Here is a 20,884-nt window from a genome sequence, read left to right as displayed (position 1 = left end):
AAAACTCTTGTAACCGCTAACCTGCCTAGCTTGACATCGTTGCTATTAGCTATCCACAACAGCAGCTTTTGGTCGTCGTTGTCGTCATTTTTATGATCTAAATCGGCCTGTTAATCTGTTTAAATTTACTGGTGACCGTCCTTTGACGGGAATTACCTCCAGGATGATTCCTACCGAGGATGCGTCCGCCAGGAAGCGGGAGATAGAGGAGAAACTGAAGCAGGTCAGACATGGCTGGACAGGAAGGAAGCATCACAAACCAGCCTTTTAGTAAAAATATTCATCAAACTCGTCTAACTTGCTGTTGAAATTGTTATTTATTGACGACTAAACATTTCACTTCCCACTGACAGCATGAAAGAAGTGAGTCATTGCTTTTCTGTGCGATGTTACAGGAGCACGAGACGCTGTCGTTCATCAGAGAAAACCTGGAGAAGAGTGATCAGCTGACCAAGGGCATGGTATGATGAACACACACACACACACACAGATACAACACCTTCATTAAGTCATGGATGAAGAACCATTGAGTCAAGTCTGAAGAGCAGTGGGTATTGATCTAGGCCAGGTGTTATGTGCTTTGGATGTCAAAAAAAATCTCCCTTTTTCTGTTTTCACAAACAGAATATTTGTTTCACTGATCTGAAACTGGGTTAAATAGTCTCTGAAGTCACTTTGTCAATCTAGAGGTCGAGGTTTTAACAGTCTAAGTAGAACATTTTTAACTGTGTGTTAAACAGTCTTTAGAGTCTCCATGTCCAGGTGTGACAAGTCTACATATAGGGGTTTTCAAGCTCGAGCTGGAGCGATGTGGTCTGTTTAGAAAAAAGACTTGAAATCGGCCTTTGTTTTCACAATATAAGACTGGATTTTGAATAGCCGCTGCAGTCTCCATGCTAATCCCTAACTTTTAAACACCCCCCAGGTTGCCAAACCTCACCCAAACATACAGATGGGATACTGGGAGTGTTAGCATTCTCGTTATGCAAAACTGCGTGTCCTCTTCTTAATGATGAGATGTTAGGGAGTGTCTTTATTATTTTTTCTTTCGAAAGCCTTCTCAGACGAGTGGAGGAGTTACTGCAGCAGATTAATGTCCATTTTTGACCTGTGCTGATCATTCTCGTCCTGAAAAGGTCTCCATCCTGTCTTCGTTCGAGAGCCGCCTGATGCAGCTGGAGAACTCCATCATCCCAGTCCACAAACAGACAGAGAATCTGCAGCGTCTGCAGGAGAACGTGGACAAGACCCTGTCCTGCATGGATCACGTCATCAGCTACTACCACGTGGCCAAAGACACCGACAGGATCATCAGAGAGGGGTGAGACTTCGGCCTGATGGATTGATGGATTTTAATCAGATGAAGAAAACGACAGATGTGTCTCAATTTGGGGTCTTTCTGTTTCAGGCCGACAGGCAGACTGGATGAGTATCTTGCTTGTATTGCAAAGATTCAGAAAGCTGTGGAATACTTTCAGGACAACAACCCTGACAGCCCTGAGCTCAACACAGTGGTACAGTATTCACCTTTATCTCTATATTTATGTACTCTCTTAAAAGAATAGCTCGACATTTTGGGAAATGCACTTATTTGTCTTCTTGCTGAGAGTTAGATGATAAGATCGATACCACTCTCAAGTCTGTACGCTAAGTATGAAGCTGCAGCCAGCATCTGGGAGCAGTCCAGACAGTCACTATGACCGGCCAGGAAATAGCCTGGCACATAACGCCCTATAAAACTTGTTTTTACACTTTGGTTTTCGTACAGATTAAACAAACAAGATAGAACGTGTAACTTAGTGAGCGTTAGAGGTGCTGGTAGGTGGATTTTGTTACCTGGACAGAGCCAGGCTAGCTGTTTCCCCCTGTTTCCAGTCTTTAAGCTAAGCTAAGCTAACTGGCTGCTGGCTCCATCATTCATATTTAATGGACAGACATGAGAGTGGTGTCGATCTTCTCGTCGAACTCTCGGCAAGAAAGACAGTAAGTATTATTCTCAATGTTAAGCTATTCCTTTAAGGTTTGCTACAAAATGATTACATTATTTTTAAACACCGCCTTGCATCACATCCACACAGTTACACACTTTAATCCGTGGGAGCATTGTTAAGATTATTATTATTATAGTTAATCTTGTCCTGTATTAGTTGTTAAAAGAATAATAAGGATTTCCAGAGCCACTGCACACTACGAGTCAAGAAGGTGCTGGATGCAAAAAATAGTGTAAATGAAAAGAGATCAAATCATTCGCACAGTTCTCCATCGAAACACGCAGTTTATTGTCTGAGCGTTTGGTCAAACTGACCTCTGAGACGATTCAAGAATAACCAGCTGGCTTTATATGTAAAGGATGTGTAGGTGTAAACGTTTTTATGCGTAAGAAAACAAAAGGCAAATTCCCAGAAAATAGACAAAATGTTGTTGCTTTTCTGCAGAAAGCGCGCTTTGAGAAGGGTAAAGAGCTGCTGGAGGCTGAGTTCCGCAGCCTCCTGACCCGCTACAGTAAACCCGTCCCCCCCATCCTCATCCTGGACGCCATCAGTGTCGACGACGAGCTGGAGGTCCAGGAGGATGTGGTGCTGGAACACCTGCCCGAAGCCGTGCTCCAAGACATCATCTGCATCGCCGGCTGGCTGGTGGAGTACGGACGTAACCAGGGTACGGCTTTATTTTGTTAGGCAGTTGTAGCTTGTGTGGTGCTTTTATTTCTGACGTCCTGTCCACACCAGCCGTGCTCTCTTTACTGCTCCTCCTTTAGCTGCCCTTCCTTATTCCTGTATTCCAGGTCTCACACAGACAGATTTAGATTGTTCAGGCGGTCGAATCAGTGTGGGTTTTTTTTTTAAAAAATAAACAGAAAATATCTGTTTTATAATTACACTGTGGAGATATGATGCATTATAAAAAACAAAAACAAAACAATCAGTCTAGCTTGACATTAATGTTACTATAAACTTCCAGCACTATCGATACAGCATCCATCTTAGAGGCTTCCACATGGTTACTTCAGACCAGGTCCAGGGTGTGTCATCATCAGCCGGACAGAGTGAGTGGCGAGAAGGCCAACACCACGCCACACGTGGTGTGGAGAGAATGTAAAAGTCTGTAGCCATGCCAGTGACCCCAAGAGGATGGATTACAAATGGAGAGATAACTTTATACTTTTGGCTCTGCTCGTGGTAATGATCTAAGAGTAAGTCGGTTTGAGCCGGTGGTTCCCAACCTGCGGGTCGGGACTTCTCAAGGGGCCGCACGATGATTCAAAAGATTTTAAAAGAAACATTGCTGCAAAATTGTTTTCATTTTTCAAATTTTTCACTAATCTTTGGTTTTCTCATGAAGTACTAGATCGTTTTACCTCTTCAGACCTCTAAAATGAAAGAATCTGAGACGGGAACATCAAACATAACTTTGTTGGAGTTAGTTACTGCCTGTGACGAAGGGTCACAACTTCACTTTTAAGGGTCACAAGCCAAAAAGGTTGAAGCTGTACTTCTTCAGTCTGAGCTTTATTAAGGCTTAGCTTAGACACAAACACTACAAAGTTATCGCAAAGTTCAACTGAGACTCACTAGAATCCAGTCCACTTAGTAGTTTTCGAGGTGTCAAGTGGAAAGTCAGGATCATCAAAGTCACTGGGATTCATCATATGAATATCTGTATCTCTCATTGGACAAGAGGTGAAGATCAGTTTTATTTTCTCGAGTGTGTCGTTTGTTCTATAGCAAAAATAACTTCTGCACATCTGTCAGTCAGACAGTAATGATCAGCAGGGAGGCAGACTGTATTTATAAACCTTTGGCACGATGGCAATGTAATCAGTATAAATACAAATAATATGGTTGAAATATTTTATTCCTTTTCTCATCAGCTTTGAATTAATATGCTCACACGAAGTACTGATATTTTTTGCATTAATATTTCAAAGATAGAAATAGAGATTTAAAAAATAGAAAGTTTAAAGGCCTTTAATGTTAATAACTTCAGTTACTTCCTTTTCATCTGGAAACTGTTGGAAACATTTTTGCTGCACTTTTATTGTGGCCTCAGTAGCTGCTGATTTCCACTCCAGTCAGTCGGCATTATTTTATATTGTCTTATTGTCAACAAATCCCCTTAAAATCCCCAAACTAACAGTGAATGTATCCTACGAACAAGTGTTGTGTGTGTATCCAAAGCCTGATACATCTTCCTCCTCTGAGCCGCAGAGCTCCACTGTCGTCCAAAAACTATTAAAAACACATCAGTGAGCCGCACTGTTGCACTGGCTGACATGTTCCTTCATCACCATGAACACACACACTGTAGTTTATTTTGACTCAGTCCTACACACACTGTCCTGCTGCCCCAAACACTCACTACAGCACCACATGTGGATTCATCCGCCGCTGAAAATAGTCCCCAACAAATGCACGATTTCCTCCTGTTTGTTTGATTAAAAACTACAGCGAGCAGCTGAGCCTTTTTTTAAACACACTTTATATTTATGAGGTGTTTTTAAAGATCTTGGGCTTTGGGCTGAAAGCCACGGACAGGGGAAAGAAGTTATAAAGTATTAAGAAACAGAAAAACACCAGCCTTATCTTTTCACCAGGGCTGTTGTAACTCTCCTCTCTCCCCTGCAGATTTCATGAATGTCTACTTCCAGATCAGGTCTAACCAGCTGGATCGCTCCATCAAAGGCCTGAAGGATCACTTCCGCAAGAACAGCGCCTCCTCTGGGATCCTCTACTCGCCCGCTGTCCAAACCAAACGCAAGGACACGCCCACCAAAAAGGCTCCCAAGAGACCAGGTCAGCAACAGACGCGCCTTCTCAAACATAATCCATCATCACTCCCCTTCAGTCTGTAATCGCACTCCAATATACAGGCCCTCTATTTAGATTTGTCTAACAAAGAAGCATGATTCTGCATAATGTTGATTATTAAATCATAGCAGCACCTTTCAGCACACAGAAACCCACATCTTCACTACACTGAGTCTGTTTGATTAGATTTCCATCCAGCCACATTATTCTGTTTCAAGTATCCTCCACGATCTCTCTAATGATCCTACTCACCGAACTGTAGAGCACTACTACCCCCCTGTGATTTACAGTCGGCTCTAACTAATCCTTCATCCTTTCCTCTTTTATAATCCCTGTGCTGTGATGACAGTCTACATCCCAGGTAAACAGAAAGCTTTAGTGTGCGCCTCGTGCTTGCTTCTGTCCGTCGGACGCCACATTTCACAGCAAATAAGTGACAGCATGAGTTTGTTGAAGCAGTGAGAATAAGGACCGTTATTTTGTTTATTTGTTCTGTGGAGAGATTTAGTCGGTTGCTTTCAGTATAGATGTAAGCCTCTAGTCTCACTGTGGTATGTACTGCTGGAAACTGCAGCGATGGTTTGAGTAAGACTGAAAAGGTGGAATTAATTCACTGTAATGAGCCGTGTGGTTCCTCTCTGTGCCAGCCGAATCAGCTACTTATATCACGAGCGGCATCTCGGTTTAACTTCTGAACTTGGAGATCTGTAAAGTTTCACTTCACAACTGAGATCCATCAGCTTTCAGACAAACAAGTCAGATTTACTGATCAGACTCCCGTCTGCTGAGGAAGATTGTAATAGAAAGCTCCAGAAGAGCTGATAAATGGTCCTTGTGCTGAGATGGTTTTGTCAGCTTAGAAAACACTTTGTAATGTGTTGATGATGAGCAAACCCGTAGGATGGTTCACTGTTCATTTTATTGAGCTGGAGCGCTGGAAGTACAACATTTCTAATACTGAATCTTATATCCGTATTATCCTCATTGATTGCTCTTGTTGGATTAGTATTTTGTTTCGTAATTAGTTTGCTTATTCATCCAATTCCAAAAATACAGTACATACAAAATAACAACAAATGATGGGATTTTCTTTATAGAATGTGTGTGTGTAAATTTCTGTCATGAAAGCAGGAGATGGATTATATTTTTCAGCAGGACTGCATGAAAAATGTGATATTACTGAACTTTAGTAACCTGTAGCCTTAATAGTTGACTGCAGCTGTATTTTGGTTGTATTATCCATCCAAGATGTCAAAAAGATTTGACCAAAACACTTTCAGAAATAAAATTTGTAGCCTGCTGGTTCATTGTGTCTTTGCTGTTATGAGTGGACTGCAATGCAGACGTACCGCCTCTGCGTCGACAGCAGTTTACCAACATGAAACTAGAGGCTGCAGAGTTTTCAGTGTGTGAATAAGTTGTGCCGAGTGGATGTGTGTGCTATGACGGGTGTGTCACAGAACTGTGTATAGTGTTGTAGCCGTTAAACAGCTGATGTTCTGGGTCCTCGGGCACAAATCTGATTGCACTGTTTAAATTATGAAACAGGCTTTTTAAAATTGTTTTTATTCTTTCGTCGATGGCGCTGCTTGAATTTGAAGTAACTTCATCAACATGCACTCACAGCTTGGTCTTTTTATTCTCGTTATTGCTTGTGCTGAAGTGTCACAACAACATTTTCGCAAGAACAGTTATGATGTTATTCAAAGAGTTAAATAAAATTGTTAAGAAAGGTTTTGGGGCAGTGAAGAGTGAGGACAGATGCACCTGCTCTAATCTGCAGTAAAGCTCCACTAAGCAATATATTTTTTTGTATTAACAATGGATCAAATGACATGTGTAATGTAAAAGAGGTTGTTCGCAGTGATGACCCCAAGAACTACAGAGCTTTTTAGCCTCCTGTCTGGTTCGGTCTCAGCAGCAGGCAGCTGTTTTTAGTGAAAACGCTCTGATAAACCCACTGAACGCTACCTGCTCAGCACCCAACAGCAGACAGACACAGTTAGAAACCAGCAGGTGAAGAAAGTGGAGCGTTTACTGCTGGGTAACTAAAAATAACGTTTAGGTTTTTCCTCTAAGGTTTGTGTAGGAAAGGCGTGGGCTCGTCTCTGTTAAGGGGAGCTGAAGTCACAAATGGGGCTGGTAGAGACCAAACCAGAGCTAAAATGAGAGTAAATATTGGATCATTTGATGGACACAAAAACTCTGTTGCTCTGTGTTTGCTGCATGTGTAAATAGGCAACTGTTTGCTAAAACGCTAGCCATTACAACAGCGATAATAAGCCACAGTTTTTCAGCTTGTCGCGGAGTTCTTCTGCTCCCAAGTTGCAAAAATAAATAAAAATCAATGAATGCAGCTTTAAGTGTGCTACATGCTTACTAACTCACTAACCAAACTAAGATATTGTGTTTTAATCCTGAGAATATAAATGTACTGTAGATTTTGCCCTTCTAAACCATGTAACAAAATGTTATGGTAATATTAGTAATATTAATGCCGGATATGACTGTTTGTATTAATTGTGATGGCTGTTTTGTGTTTACAACTGACCTAACCTGTTTATTCTGCTCTTACATGACCCTGGGTGCTATGTGTTCCAGCACATGTGCCCTGGTGTGTTTTCATGACGTAGCTGTAGTTGCTCTGTCTCTCACCTGGTCATCCTATTGTGTAGCTGTGGTGCTAGGCTGTGGTCTCCCCCCCACCCACCCCCCCACGCCACATTGAAACCTCTGCTGCCTGTCTCGGTGGTGGTGTCTGCGTTTCGTCACTCACTTCCTAGCTCTCCCTTCTTCTTCTTCCTTCTTCTGTTTCTTGGCTGTCTGGACCTCGCTGCCCCCCCTCCTCTGGACTCTGTCTCTGTGTTTATGGGACCAGGGACCATTCGCAAGGCTCAGAACCTTCTGAAACAGTACTCACAGCATGGGCTGGATGGGAAAAAGGGGGGCTCTAACCTCACTCCTTTGGAAGGTAACGCACCTCGGTCTTCTCTTTGGTGTCTTCTCTCCCTCCTCGCTGACAGTGTACCAGTGTTATGTTGTGCTTGACTGTTGTTTCTCATTCAGAGCAACAGGCACACATAAGTCTCCTCACTACAGTCACAACAGCTTTCAGATCATGCAGATGTGAAATCAAGTATAAATGATATCTAATAAATCCTGCAATAAGGCAGCTAAACACAGCTGGATTTGTCTTCTAGCCTTGCATGAGGCCAAACAGCAAACACCTTCATCCTAAAACACTTATCACTGTTTAAAAAGTATATTAGCACAGTACCTTTCTATCATTTATGGATATACTTTGTCGTTTGGTTTTCTTTTCCATAATCCACTAGCCAAATGTAATGTAGACGTCACAGCAACATATTTCCAGCAAAAATTACACTGAACTGCATTGGAGAAAATATTTCTGTGATCTTTAATGGTGGACATCAGTTTCTGGAGTCAATTTTTTAGAGCCAGCAGGGTAAAAAAAATCCATCACTTCACTTTAATTTATTGTCGCTTCAAGGGAAAATTCTCAGCAGCTGTTAAAAATACAACAGAAGAACATGGAGTTTATTAATAACTTAAATACACAGTACACAGATAGACATAACACCCCAAAAATCACAGAAGAGGCAGATATTCTGACGTTTCCACTGACTGAAGTCTCAAAAGACACATAATCTAACGTACCCAGAAGATGTGTTGTGTTTTGCTTAAGCAGCAGACGATAATGAGCATTTTCTCAACTGCTAGCAACAGCTAGTGCTAAAGTTATTGCTCTGCATGTTGAAACTGGAGTAGAATAAGACGTTTACTCTAGAAGTACTCATTTTAATATTTACCATACAATTTTCATTAGCGGCTAATCTCACGGTTTGATTATTCCTTTAGTCCATAAAATTTCAAACATTTGTTATGATCACAGGTTCGAGGTGATGTGTTCAACCAACAGCTCAAAACCCAAAGATATTCACTTTATAAATAAAAGAGAAAAGCAGCAAATCCTCACATTTAATAAAAGAATGTTTGACATTTGTTATTGACAAATGACAAAGTATTAATTGTCTAAACTGTTGATAGATTTTCTGCCGATTAAGTAATCCACTAATCGATTGTATCAATCTAACTGCTCAAGTCATGTACAACCCAAAATTAAAGGCAGGTGTGACTTTTGTATCTTGTGCTTGTGCTGCTACCCGCTAGCTATTCAACTGAGTGACAGTTGGTGGCAGTAATGTGCCAAGAAACATAGCAGTGTGCCTGCAGAGATGCCAGCAAACTGGATGTAAACACTGCAGGTTTCAAAATGATCACACACAAAAAAAAAAAAACAGCTGTGAAAATGTTTTCTAGAAGGAAATGGATTCAACACGTTTGTTGGACCTCAAGGATTCACACAATGAGAGAAACACTGAATGTAAACTTTGTTTACAAGAAAACTCCACAGGGCGCCTTTTAAATTGAACAAGTTTAGGAATATCCAGTGGGGGTTTGGTGAAAGGCATTCTGGGAAACGTAGGAAAGAAGAAGTTGACCAGGCAGGTTGCAGGAAAGTCGGTACACCAAAACCTAAAATATTTAATAGTGTCAAAGTGTGAAAGGATGGAATTAACCTTTAAGAGCTGCAATGAATCAAAAGCTGTTGTGACGTTTTTCTTAAAGCTGGTTGCTCTCATGTAGTTGAAACACACACTGACTAACTTTAGATATGAGTCACACACACACCAAACCTCTCTGGGCACTTTCAGCCCCCCCCACTTCAGTGGGTGTCCCCTGCTTCCTCCCCCCTGCTGGGTGCTTAGTGGTGGTCGGTACAGATGTTCCAGGTTCAGGTTTGCCCCCCCTGCCCTGTGGCCTAGTCATGACCCCAGTGGTTTGACTAGGCCTGTGTCCCTGCTGCCCCACCCCACCCCACCCCACCCACCAGGTTACGATCATGACTTGCGGGTCAAACACCTCTCTGACGCCCTGACCGAGAAGCACGGGGCTGCCGCAGGTAAGTGACGGGAACATGTGGGAATGAGAAGGAACATTATCAACAAAACAGGCCGCTAAGACATAAAAGTCTCAGCTACTGCCGCTTTAACACGTCTCATTTTCTTTTACCAAACAAGAACAGTCACAGCCTGCAGCTAAACACCTTCATCTGAATATATATACACATACTCAGTAACTGCTTTTTAGCTGCCAGCCACAGCACCAGAGACCATGTCTTATATGAAAACCTTTTTGTTTACTGGCTGACTGGATCTTTCCTCGTGTACCTCTCAGGAAAGGATGACGTTCTGGACATCGAGATTGACTCCTACATCCACTGTATCAGTGCCTTCGTCAAGCTGGCCCAGAGCGAGTACGCCCTTCTGGCAGAAATCATCCCCGAGCACCACCAGAAGAAGACCTTTGACTCCCTCATTCAGGTCAGAGAGAGAAATACATTTGAATTTGAGGTGTAGGCAGATCGTCACTGTCATGTGAGGCTTGGACCTCTTCCTGATCGTTACACCAAAGTGTTACTTATTGAAATGAGTTTTGTCAGGATTTGTCAAATCAGTGTGAAAAATATTTAACACTCATTGATCTGCTTATAAGTATTTAAAAGGATTTTCATTTAGAAATCAGCCTCCAGGGTTTTGTGAAATGTAATGATTTTGACTTGATTTTACTGCCTTTTTGTCCAAATGTATCAAAAACGTAGAAGGATTACCTTATTTTAATGCTGTCTAAATATTTTTCTAATAGTTAATCGCAATACTTGGCATAATTATTTGCCAATAATTGGGAAATACCACAACTGTGAGCAATAAATCTGCAAAAATAAAATATATAATTTTTATTTCTTATATATAAATAAATAAATTTATACTGGACACTTTTCAGAATAACCAGAGCTAGTTGAAAATGAAAAAATGCATCCTACTTGAATTTATGCACCTCTCAAAGTCAAATATAGTTGATGGATTCTATTTTATATAATATATATATATATATACATATATATATATATATGCATTATATATATATGATGGATTATATATATATATATGTAGAAAAAAAAGTTATAAAATGCATTTTATTAGAATTAGAAGGCTTGAATATGATTCCTACTGTTCATTACAGAACATTAGTCCATCTAATCAGTGGAATCTGTGAGGTTTATGGTATAACTGGCAGCAACTAGAGCATCATAAACAATCAGTACTCCAAGTAACTTTTATTCAGGTTTTACCCAAATCAAAATGTGCTCAAGGGTCAACACCAAGAATGTGAATAGTTTACTAAAGCATCATAAGCTACGAATGAAACAGCAGCTATTTAGTGAACTCTTTACTGCCTCTTCCCAAACGTTGCTTGGATCACCATAACACGTTAAAACGGGTTTCAACCAGGTAACCATTTTGCTTGTAAGGACCAGAGCGATTGATATCTTGACAGCGAGGTAAAACAATCGGTTTGTGAGCCAACTTCTTTTAAATTGTGGCAAGAAGCCCTTTTGTTGGGACTGATTAAAGTTAAAAGCATCGTGGTGATGGGGTGTTTACCACTTTGGCCTCGTACAGGAAGGCCCTGGGGTTGAATGTTTTCTGTGTTGAGTTTGCATGTTTCCAGTTTCCTTCCACAGTCGAAAGACATGCAGGTCAAGTTAATATGAGACTCTAAATTGCCCCTAGGTGTGAATGTGAGTGTGTAATTCATAATATTTATGTATAACTGTCATCTATCTAAGCTTGTTTCATGAAACAGAAGAAAGAGGAAGTTACCAAAATATTCCTTCCTAAGTCGCCTCTGCACTGTTGTGTTTCCACTTCTGTTTCATTGTGTTTAATCGGCTTCCTGTTACATCGTCTGTCCACAGGAGGCGCTGGACAACCTGATGCTGGAGGGAGACAACATCGTGTCTGCAGCTCGCAGAGCCATAATGCGCCATGACTACTCAGCCGTCCTCACCATCTTCCCCATCCTCAGACACCTGAAAATGAACAAGTCTGAGTTTGACTCAACACTGCAGGTCTTAATCAGTTTAGTCTCACTGTTTGCACAGCATTACCTTCTGTAGCAGTGAGAGAAAATGCTGCATAAACATAATCTTTCATTTGAACTTTCTGAGTTACATTTATTTAACTTTGTCTACAGGGAACAGCAGCAAGCACCAAGAACAAGCTGCCTACGCTCATCACCTCTATGGAAACTATAGGAGCCAAAGCTCTGGAGGAGTTTGCAGACAGCATCAAGGCAAGACGCTCACGCTGCAATCTCTGTCACCAATCACTGATCATTCAGTCAGTAGTTTTGTGCTGAAGTCTCTCTCGTCTAACCACAGAATGATCCTGATAAAGAGTACAACATGCCCAAGGATGGAACGGTCCACGAACTGACCAGCAATGTAAGCTAACGCGCACTTACTTCTCTGTTGTAACAGCGCTGGATTTATTTGCTCACTCTGCACTTCAAACTCAACACCTTTCCACGAGGACTATGCTGTTTGTCCGTCTCTGGGGATCCAGGTGGTCTCCATGGGAATGGCTAACAGCGCCGAGCGGCGCTTGTCTGTTTAATGGATAAGCTGAGGTGATGCTTACCTTGACCTCTCTCCTGCAGGCCATCCTGTTCCTGCAGCAGCTGCTGGACTTCCACGAGACAGCCGGAGCCATGCTGGCCTCCCAAGGTACAGCCGCACCAACACGAGCAGTTAGCGCTCGCTATCGTAGACCTCCTGCTGCCCTGCTAGGCTGCTAAGATGCTGTTTGCTTTAGTGCTAATATCAGCAGTGGTCCTTGTCAGATGTGTGTGATCTAAACTAAGTTACGTTAGTGTAGGTCTCCTGTTAACCTGCACATTCTTTCAGAGTATTTGGACAGTGATATGCTTTTCATTTTTTGGCTCTGTTCTCCAACACATTAGGTTGGAAATGAAACTATGGGCTTAAAGACTGTCAGCTTTAATTTGGTGTGTGTTCTCAACCACATTGGGTGAACAGTGTAGGACTCGTAAGCCCTTTTTATACACAGCCAAAGCAACCAAGAAGGTTTTTAGCTCCAACCAGAGGAACATTAGTAACACTTTATTTCACAGGTCTCATATTTTCCTATAATGGAACTAATATTCGAATGGATACTTTTAAATTCATAGGAAGTAGATTTGCAACTACTGATTATTTTCATTATCAGTTAATCAATTCTTTTAGTCTAAAAAGTGTCAAAAAAAAAAGTGAAAAATATACATCCCAGTTTCTCAGTCCACACTATGTGTTCAAATGTCTTGTTTTGCCTGAGCAACGGTCAAAAACCCAAAAATGTTAGTTTATACTAATCTAAAAAAAGAGAAAAGCAGGAAATGTTCATATTTGACAGACTGAAAACAGCCATTTTTTGCTTCAGCGCTCTCATCAGCGTTGTTTCCAGTGAAAAAGCTCTGATAAACCCGCTGTATACTAGCTGGTGAACATAGTGGAGCATCTAGTAGCTAAAGAGTCACATGTTTTTCTCAGGAGCAGGTGGAGACCAAAAACAGAGTTTAAAGGAGAGTGAATATTGGACTTATATTCATCAGGTGGACACAAACACGACTCCAAATGCCATATCAACTTCACTGACCTTATGCGGCCCGCCTGACATGTTTTGAACGGTCACACTCAGACAACTTCTTTTATAATATCATACTGTTAGAAACACATAATAAAACCCAACACACATTCTGATCAGTCACCATGACTGTTGTAACAGTAAACATGACAGGCTGATACCAGAGCACTGATCTAATTAGTGCCGCCATGTAAAAAGTTATGTTCTTCCAGCTCTGTCAGTCCTTCGTGCTGTATGTTAGATTATAAAACTGGTTGGATATTTGATCAAATGTAGGCAGAAGGTCACATTCCCACTTCAAGACTAAATAATGGAGTTGTAGCTCTTCCTTGTTGCTAAAACACATAAGGTCAATAAGATGACAGATAAAACAATATGTCCATGTTTTGTTTGCCAAAAAATCATTTAATACAGCTTTAAGCTCATACTCATGTTGTCATTTCAAATCCAAAGTGCAAAAACAAGAAAACGTGTCGCTGTCCAAACACAGATTAGAAGATTACTGATGCTGATGTACGAGGTGGACAGATGGTCTTTGAATATAGAAAAATGATCACATGGACCTTTGCTCAGTCTAGACCTTATTCACAAGCTGTATGTCTCAGTAGCACCAATCCAACACTGTCATAAGTTTCCTAGTTCCTCCCCTCACTCATTCTGTCTGTTTTCACCCCCCCTGCCTCTCTGCGACGTCTTTTTGTCCAGCATGTTGTTCAGATTCAGGGGCTGTGTGTCGGTCCCAGTGATATTTTAGAAAATATTTATTCATTTGATATGTTATCACATCTCCTCTGGGGGTTGTAAATCAGTATTTGAAGGTCTCTGGCTCCCTCCTGTCCCCTGTTGATCGCAGCTTTGCTTTTCCTCCTTTTCATTAACAGTCTCTTTTCACTCGACCCCTCGCTGCCTGGCCGATGACTTGTTTGCTTACTCTGCACTAACAGATCTTTTCTAACCTTTGTGAACTTGTGCCTCTTTCTCTTTCTCTCCTCTTTTGCCTTGCCTCGGCCCTTTTAGTACTGGGGGACACTTACAATATACCTTTAGACCCCCGAGGTAAGCAAAAGGCCGTGTGTAGGCCCCTGATGAGCAGTGGTAGAAGTAGTTCTCCGATCTTTTGCTAAACTCCTGCATTCATAATCTTACTTAAGTAAAAATACACAAGTATTTGCAGCAAATTGTACTTAAAGAATCAAAAGTTAAAGTACTCATTATGCAAAATGGCTCCATTCCAAGTGTTTATTTATTATACATTATTATTACATATTTTATTCCTGATTCATTACAGTAAAAGCAGCATCAGAATGTTGTCAAGGTGGAGCTGATTTTAACAACTGTATATACTGTTTGTATATTTTATAATCATAGACGTATTAAGTCTTGATCTGAAAAGTAACTAAAGCTGTCAGATGAATGTAGTGCAGTAAAAAGTACTCCCAGTATTTCCCTCTGAATTGCAGTGGAGTACAAGTGTAAAGTACAAGTACAGTAAATGTACGTAGTTACTTTCCACCACTGCTGATGAGTTCAGTTGTGGATATTTTCTGCAGCTAATTAATTCAGAAGGAGAGAGGAATCTGTTTCATAATGAGACACTGATGATGATGATGTGCTGAAGCTGAAGGAAAGTACTTTGAGATGCTACCATGGGAACCTGAGTGCTTCCACTGTAATGAATACTTATTGTCATGAGAGGAGTTTGAGTGTGTGTTGAGTGTTATAAGATTATATTAAGTAGTAAAGATCATAATTGTGGGTTATTGAGTAAAATAGGAAGTGTTCGTAATAACACCGCCTGTATTTCTTCCAGAGACGAGTTCCTCAGCGAGCAGCTACACCTCCGAGTTCAACAAAAGGCTCCTCAGTACTTACATATGTAAGTATAGAAGAAACCAACGCCTCTTTATAGTAAAATGTCCAGGTTTCGTTTTGGAAACTGATGGATGAGTTTTTCCTCTCAGGTAAGGTGTTGGGGAACCTGCAGCTGAACCTGCTCAGCAAATCCAAAGTGTACGAGGATTCAGCTCTGAGTGCCATTTTCCTGCACAACAACTACAACTACATCCTCAAGTCGCTGGAGAAGTGAGCATCCTTCTTTTCGTAGATGAATTGTTATCACAAGGTTTTTTTTGCAACCACTATGATGATTTAATAGTTCCATTATAAAGAAAACAAATACAAAATTGAGACAAAACGGAGTTTTGAATGTGCTAATTAATTTTACAGTAACTTGAATGCTTCAGATTCGTCTTTTAAGGACCGTTTTGCACGTTTTAGCTACTGAACTACAAATTGTTTATATTTTGCCAATAATTTAAGTTAAATAACGATCAACAGAAAATAAATCTGCAGCCATTTTGATAATTGGTTCATAGTTTGATCTGACATCTTTAGGATCCACAAGAATGTAACTAAATATTTGCTTTGTACATTTATAAACCAAGATGCACAAGCAACAATTATTTATTCGTGTTAGAGCACAAACAAACCAAAATGTGAGAGAGAAAAGGATGAATGAGGGGTGGTGAACATAGGTGTTATTAAAATACCCAGTGTGCGTTAATGATGGAAGTTTAATGAAAGGCAAGCAGAAATTACAATCTTTGGACATCCCATTAATAAAAAATAATGACTAATTGTAAAGACTGGACCATCGTGCCACATCTTTCAGAGTTTTGCTGTTTCCAGGCACCCATTGGTTTCCATTCATATATAATGAAAATCTATTGGCAGACTTCGAACATCAATGTTTGTCAAAGTTACATTAGTGTTGCTTGACGATTCAGATTATGTGCTGACCGGAATAAATGAAACAACACAAGCCAGTTTCAAGAGTTGCATTATTGTATTTTATACTCTAAAGAAACCAATGGCTGCACGGAAGGTCAAAGAAAATACATCCAAATGTCTAAAAAGCAGCAGCATGGTTTGCAAAACTGGTTAGTGGTGCAGTAAGTGGACGTGATATATTCTATATGGGCTGAAACTGCACGAAACCACAGTATAGTCTTTTAAGTGAGTGAAACGTTTAAATGTATTGTTGAGTCTCACCGGTGAATGTCTTCAGGTCTGAGCTGATCCAGCTGGTGACGGTGACTCAGAAGAAAGCTGAGAGTTCATACAGAGAGCTCATAGAGCAGCAGATCCAGATGTACAAGAGCAGGTAAACACGTTAAATATGAACTCAAACAAAAGTCTTTCACATCCGTTCTGTTCACCACTCACTTTGACCTGATGTCTTTCATTCTGTCGTAGCTGGGTGAAAGTCACAGAGCACCTGGCAGACAGGAACATGCCCGTCTTCCAACCTGGCACCAAGGTCAATATTTTATTATCTTTCACTCTTGAAGAAAAGCAAACGGTTCATCAGCTTTGGTGCAGAAGTGTCAACTTTAACATGCCTGTATGATTTTTGACCCTGAAAAAAATTTGAGTGTGCCAGTTTAGCAGAGGCCCGGTGAGGACGGTGTGTCTCCTGCAGGTCAACCCCAAAACAGCACTCAAATGTTCACACTGACCTGGTCAATTTCTGCTAAATTGAGAAAAAAAAAAAAAGATGAATCTGAATTTTGACATATTCTTTCACCTTTGGGAAACTGAAAACATGGACCTGACCATCCGAGGACCCAGCAATATATTTCAAAGTTATACATATTGTATAAAATCCATAGAAAGTGTTTTAGTTTAATACTGAGGCCTGGATATTTCATGTCATGTGTTGAATATGTTTTGCAGCTGAAAGATAAAGAGCGACAAGTGATTAAAGACAAATTCAAGGTGAGGTCAGAGTCACTTTGGCACCACATGATCAAATATCTTTCAACATACCAAATCCTAGAAGAATCCACACTGAAAGAACAAACTGTCAGATCTGACCTCGTTTCCTCTCGCTGCCTCTCAGGGTTTTAATGACGGGTTGGAGGAGCTGTGTAAGATCCAGAAGGGTTGGGCCATCCCAGACAAAGAGCAGCGAGACTTCATCCGTCGGTCTCAGAAGAAAGTGGTGTCGGATGCTTACAAGGCCTTCCTGCAGAGGTGAGTGCCGCTGATGCAAACACATATCCAGAGGGTTTTACTTATGGCAGGAGTTAAGTTACAACTAATTCAACTGTCAAAAATATCCCTGGTAGATGTAATTACCTTTGAAATAATAATCTGTCTAGTACATTCAGTGTACACAGATAATATTTTATTTTAATGAATCCAGCTGTTAAACACAGGCCACAGCTCACGATTCACTCACGCTATACGTGGTGAAGCATATTTTCTTCTGTTTTACGCCCGTAACTACAGTGATTGTGTGGACACAGATGGAAGACTGAAGCTGCTGTCCCCACGCAGCCTATTGCGCAAGAGTTACTGATGAATGGAAACGAGGAATTTTTATCTTGTCACATATCTGTAGCAGTTCGTTAACGGCCGATACCAGATAGAAAACATAATATAGCTCCTTCTAAATTAGTCGAACCAATAGTATTCAGGTGATTTCACACCTAACGCGTTTGTCCGGTTAGTAGTCAGGTTTCGTTAGTTCTGGTGTGAAAGCAAACGGACCAACCAGTGTCTTTTGATAGTAAATATGTGATTTAAGCATGATTTCAAAAGCTGAACTACTAATAAATCTGCTGTTTGTGAACTTATACATTGTTTATATAGATCGATTCCTGATATGTTTATGCAAATCATTTGGTAGCCAGGGTATCAAATAAAGTTTTTTATCTGTCACTGAACATTTCTACCGGCCACTCAATGTTTTTTTTCTGCGACTTCTGAAATCTACCTCGAGCGCTTTAGCATTGTAAACACTGAGTCAGAGGTACCTGACAGGAGAAATAGGGAATCATATATAATCTTAATCCCTGACTATTCTTAAATTATTAATATAAGAACCTACCACAGCCAACATTACCTAGTATTTGGCAGAAGCTCATTTCATCACTCGCATGCGTGCAGGGATTTACTTTGACACACTTTTTAATGGACTTAGTGATCAAACAGTAATCTCCCCGCCTCTTTTTCTACCTTTGGTCATTATTCATAATATGCGGTCGATTTACAGTTTAATAATGCTCATAATCAGTTATTTCTTTGACACCAGAGAGCGTAAATATACACATTAGAAGCATTAAAGTACTGCATGACCTGCCGTCAGAATTTGGCCTCCCCGCGTGCAGAATGACAGTCGCCAAAACTGTCCAATCAGTGAGTTAGCTGTCAGTCGGACATGTTTACAGCTCTTTGTACGTTGGTCAAGTGAAACAAACTACAGGTCGAAAGCGCCCTCGGTGTTAATATTTTATCTAGATGTAACTGCCAGTGATGGCGGCTCTGGTTGTTGACACTTCTGTAGTTGTTTTTCACTAAGTAGGAAAAGTCAGGAACTCCCAATATGTCTGACTCAGCGTTACAACGATGATGACCACAAGTGTTGACCACAACTATGGCTTTTTGCTTCTTAATGTACTTTTTAAATTTGCCCCCTAAAATTCCCACAGTTGGAACATTTTGTGTCGGTAGCATTCCCGCAGTTTCAAATTTGATAGATGTTTAAATTACTGTTATGCAACGCTACACCTGCCAGCCAGTCAGAGCCCTTCATGGTCTGATTCCCTTCACACCGACCAGTTTTCTCTTTCATCCAGATGTGCCAACATCTCTTTCACCAAGAACCCTGAGAAGTATAACAAGTATCGACCGGAGGAAGTGGAGGAGATGATTGAGAAGCTGTTCGACACGTCCGCCTGAGCTGCACTTTGATCGACTCACCCTGAACACAACACGAGCTCCTTTAACAGCAGACACACTCAGCCTTTCCTCACACTGCTGTCACCCTCCCTGTGTCTGATGAATGTTTTGTACAAAGATATGAACATGATGTATTTATGTAATTTAGCCGTTCCAGCTTAGCATTTCAAACAAATAAAGGGAACTCTGAATTAGTCCTGTTTGTAATTTGTTCACCAGTCTAATTATCTGCTCTGTGCGGTCTACAAAACAGACATGAAAACTAACAGACAGAGCTGAATGCTGCGTGTTTTTTGTTATTAAACTGCATCCTAATGATTGCATTGAAGGGTTTTCTACAGGAGCAACACCTGAAAGGTCATGTGACCTTTTGTGTTTGTGGCAAACACTTAATAAGCTCAAATGCTCAAAAGAGGAAGTGTATATTTGTTGATCAGTAGTAGAGGCTGATACTGAGCGCGATGGTCCAGATTGTGCTTGGTTTTCATTTACATAACGACAGTCTGATGTTACACTGGCAGATCTTGGTGGTGTATTTCCATGAGCATGTTCAGTCAGTGTTAAAGCTGCTATAATCAATATATTGATATTTACAATGGCTCACATGACTACTGTTTGTGAAAAGGATGGAATGTAACTAAGTACATTTACTCAAATACTGTACTTTGAGTATTTCCACTTTATACTTCTACTCCACTGCATTTATTTAATAACTTTAATTACTAGTTACTTTGTAGGTTTAGATTACAAAATATTAATTAATAAATTATGACATTATATCCTGCTGGGTAGTTTTGTCTATAATAAAGTAATTAAAATTAGCCCCACATTTACCAGCTGCAACATTAAAGTGATGAACACATTAATGCATCATTAATTATAATCCAGTAATATAATATATATTATTCTGAAATGATCCATTCTGCATAAATAGTATTTTTACTTTTGCACTTTTATTTAGTTTGAATGCAGGAATTTTACTTGTAACAGAGTATTTCTACACTGTGGAATCCACAAAGAATTATCACCAACTCTAGAGTTCATCTCAGCTCTACGGAGCATTTTAGCATCTTTAAGCTCATTGTTTTGGTTCACTCTCAGCGCTCTCTCAGTGTTGTTTTCAGCAAAAAACAAACCAAACTTCCAAACTAAAACAAACTAAACCCGCTGTACACTACCTGCTCAACACCAAACAGCAGACAGACAGTTCGTGACTAGCTGGTGAATATAGTGGAGCATTCAGCAGCTTTAAGGCACCTTTAGATTGTGTGACAACAACGATCGTATAAGTTAACTGAGTGTCGCACTGTGCGAGATGAGTCACAATCTGTGTCAATTTATTTGACGCTGCATTCAGTGATGTTTTTGGGCCACTTTGGGACAGCAGGACAAGCTGTAAACACAACAATGACATTATCACCTTATAAAGCTGTTACGTGTTAGCAAACACTTGCCCTTTTACACATCCTGCAGACACGGAGCATATGAGTCATGCTTCTGTCCACCGGATGAATGCAAGTCCAATATTCTCTCAATTTTTACGTCTGTTTTTGGTCTCCCAACTCCTGAGAAAAATATCTGGCTCTTTAGCTGCTAAATGCTCCTCTACGTTCACCAGCTGGTCTCGAACTGTGTCTGCTGTTTGGTGTTGAGCAGGTGGTGTACAGTGAGTTTGATGAGACTGAACTAAAACAGTAAAGTTGGGGGCTGGAAAACTAAAACAAAGAGCTGAAAGAAGTTAAAACACTCCGTAGAGCTGAAGGG

The 20,884-nt window shown here is 40.6% G+C and overlaps 1 protein-coding gene across 13 annotated transcripts; it reads left to right on the top strand.

The window, feature by feature from the left end:
• Nucleotides 1-19,314, top strand: exoc7 (exocyst complex component 7). Of its 13 annotated transcripts, XM_044177747.1 has the most exons (22): nt 1-223; nt 396-461; nt 1,137-1,321; nt 1,409-1,514; nt 2,436-2,658; nt 4,626-4,793; nt 5,158-5,169; nt 7,687-7,779; nt 9,724-9,792; nt 10,068-10,213; nt 11,650-11,802; nt 11,928-12,026; nt 12,115-12,177; nt 12,393-12,459; nt 14,393-14,431; nt 15,186-15,251; nt 15,337-15,457; nt 16,443-16,538; nt 16,631-16,694; nt 17,111-17,152; nt 17,277-17,410; nt 19,018-19,314. In XM_044177747.1, exons 1-22 carry the CDS (start codon nt 164-166, stop codon nt 19,118-19,120), a joined length of 2,175 nt encoding a protein of 724 aa, XP_044033682.1. In that variant the 5' UTR covers nt 1-163; the 3' UTR covers nt 19,121-19,314. The 13 variants fall into 13 exon arrangements, with proteins under 13 accessions (XP_044033682.1, XP_044033683.1, XP_044033688.1 ...); XM_044177748.1 differs by lacking the exon at nt 5,158-5,169 and having other exon boundaries at nt 2-223; XM_044177753.1 differs by lacking the exon at nt 7,687-7,779 and having other exon boundaries at nt 2-223.
• Nucleotides 19,315-20,884: the final 1,570 nt, after the last annotated feature.

The sequence above is a fragment of the Siniperca chuatsi genome, linkage group LG20 (genome assembly GCF_020085105.1).
Source record: "Siniperca chuatsi isolate FFG_IHB_CAS linkage group LG20, ASM2008510v1, whole genome shotgun sequence".
Taxonomy (NCBI): Eukaryota; Metazoa; Chordata; class Actinopteri; order Centrarchiformes; family Sinipercidae; genus Siniperca; species Siniperca chuatsi.
The sequence above is the reverse complement of the archived record's forward strand: the minus strand, read 5'-3'. Positions and strand labels throughout refer to the sequence as shown.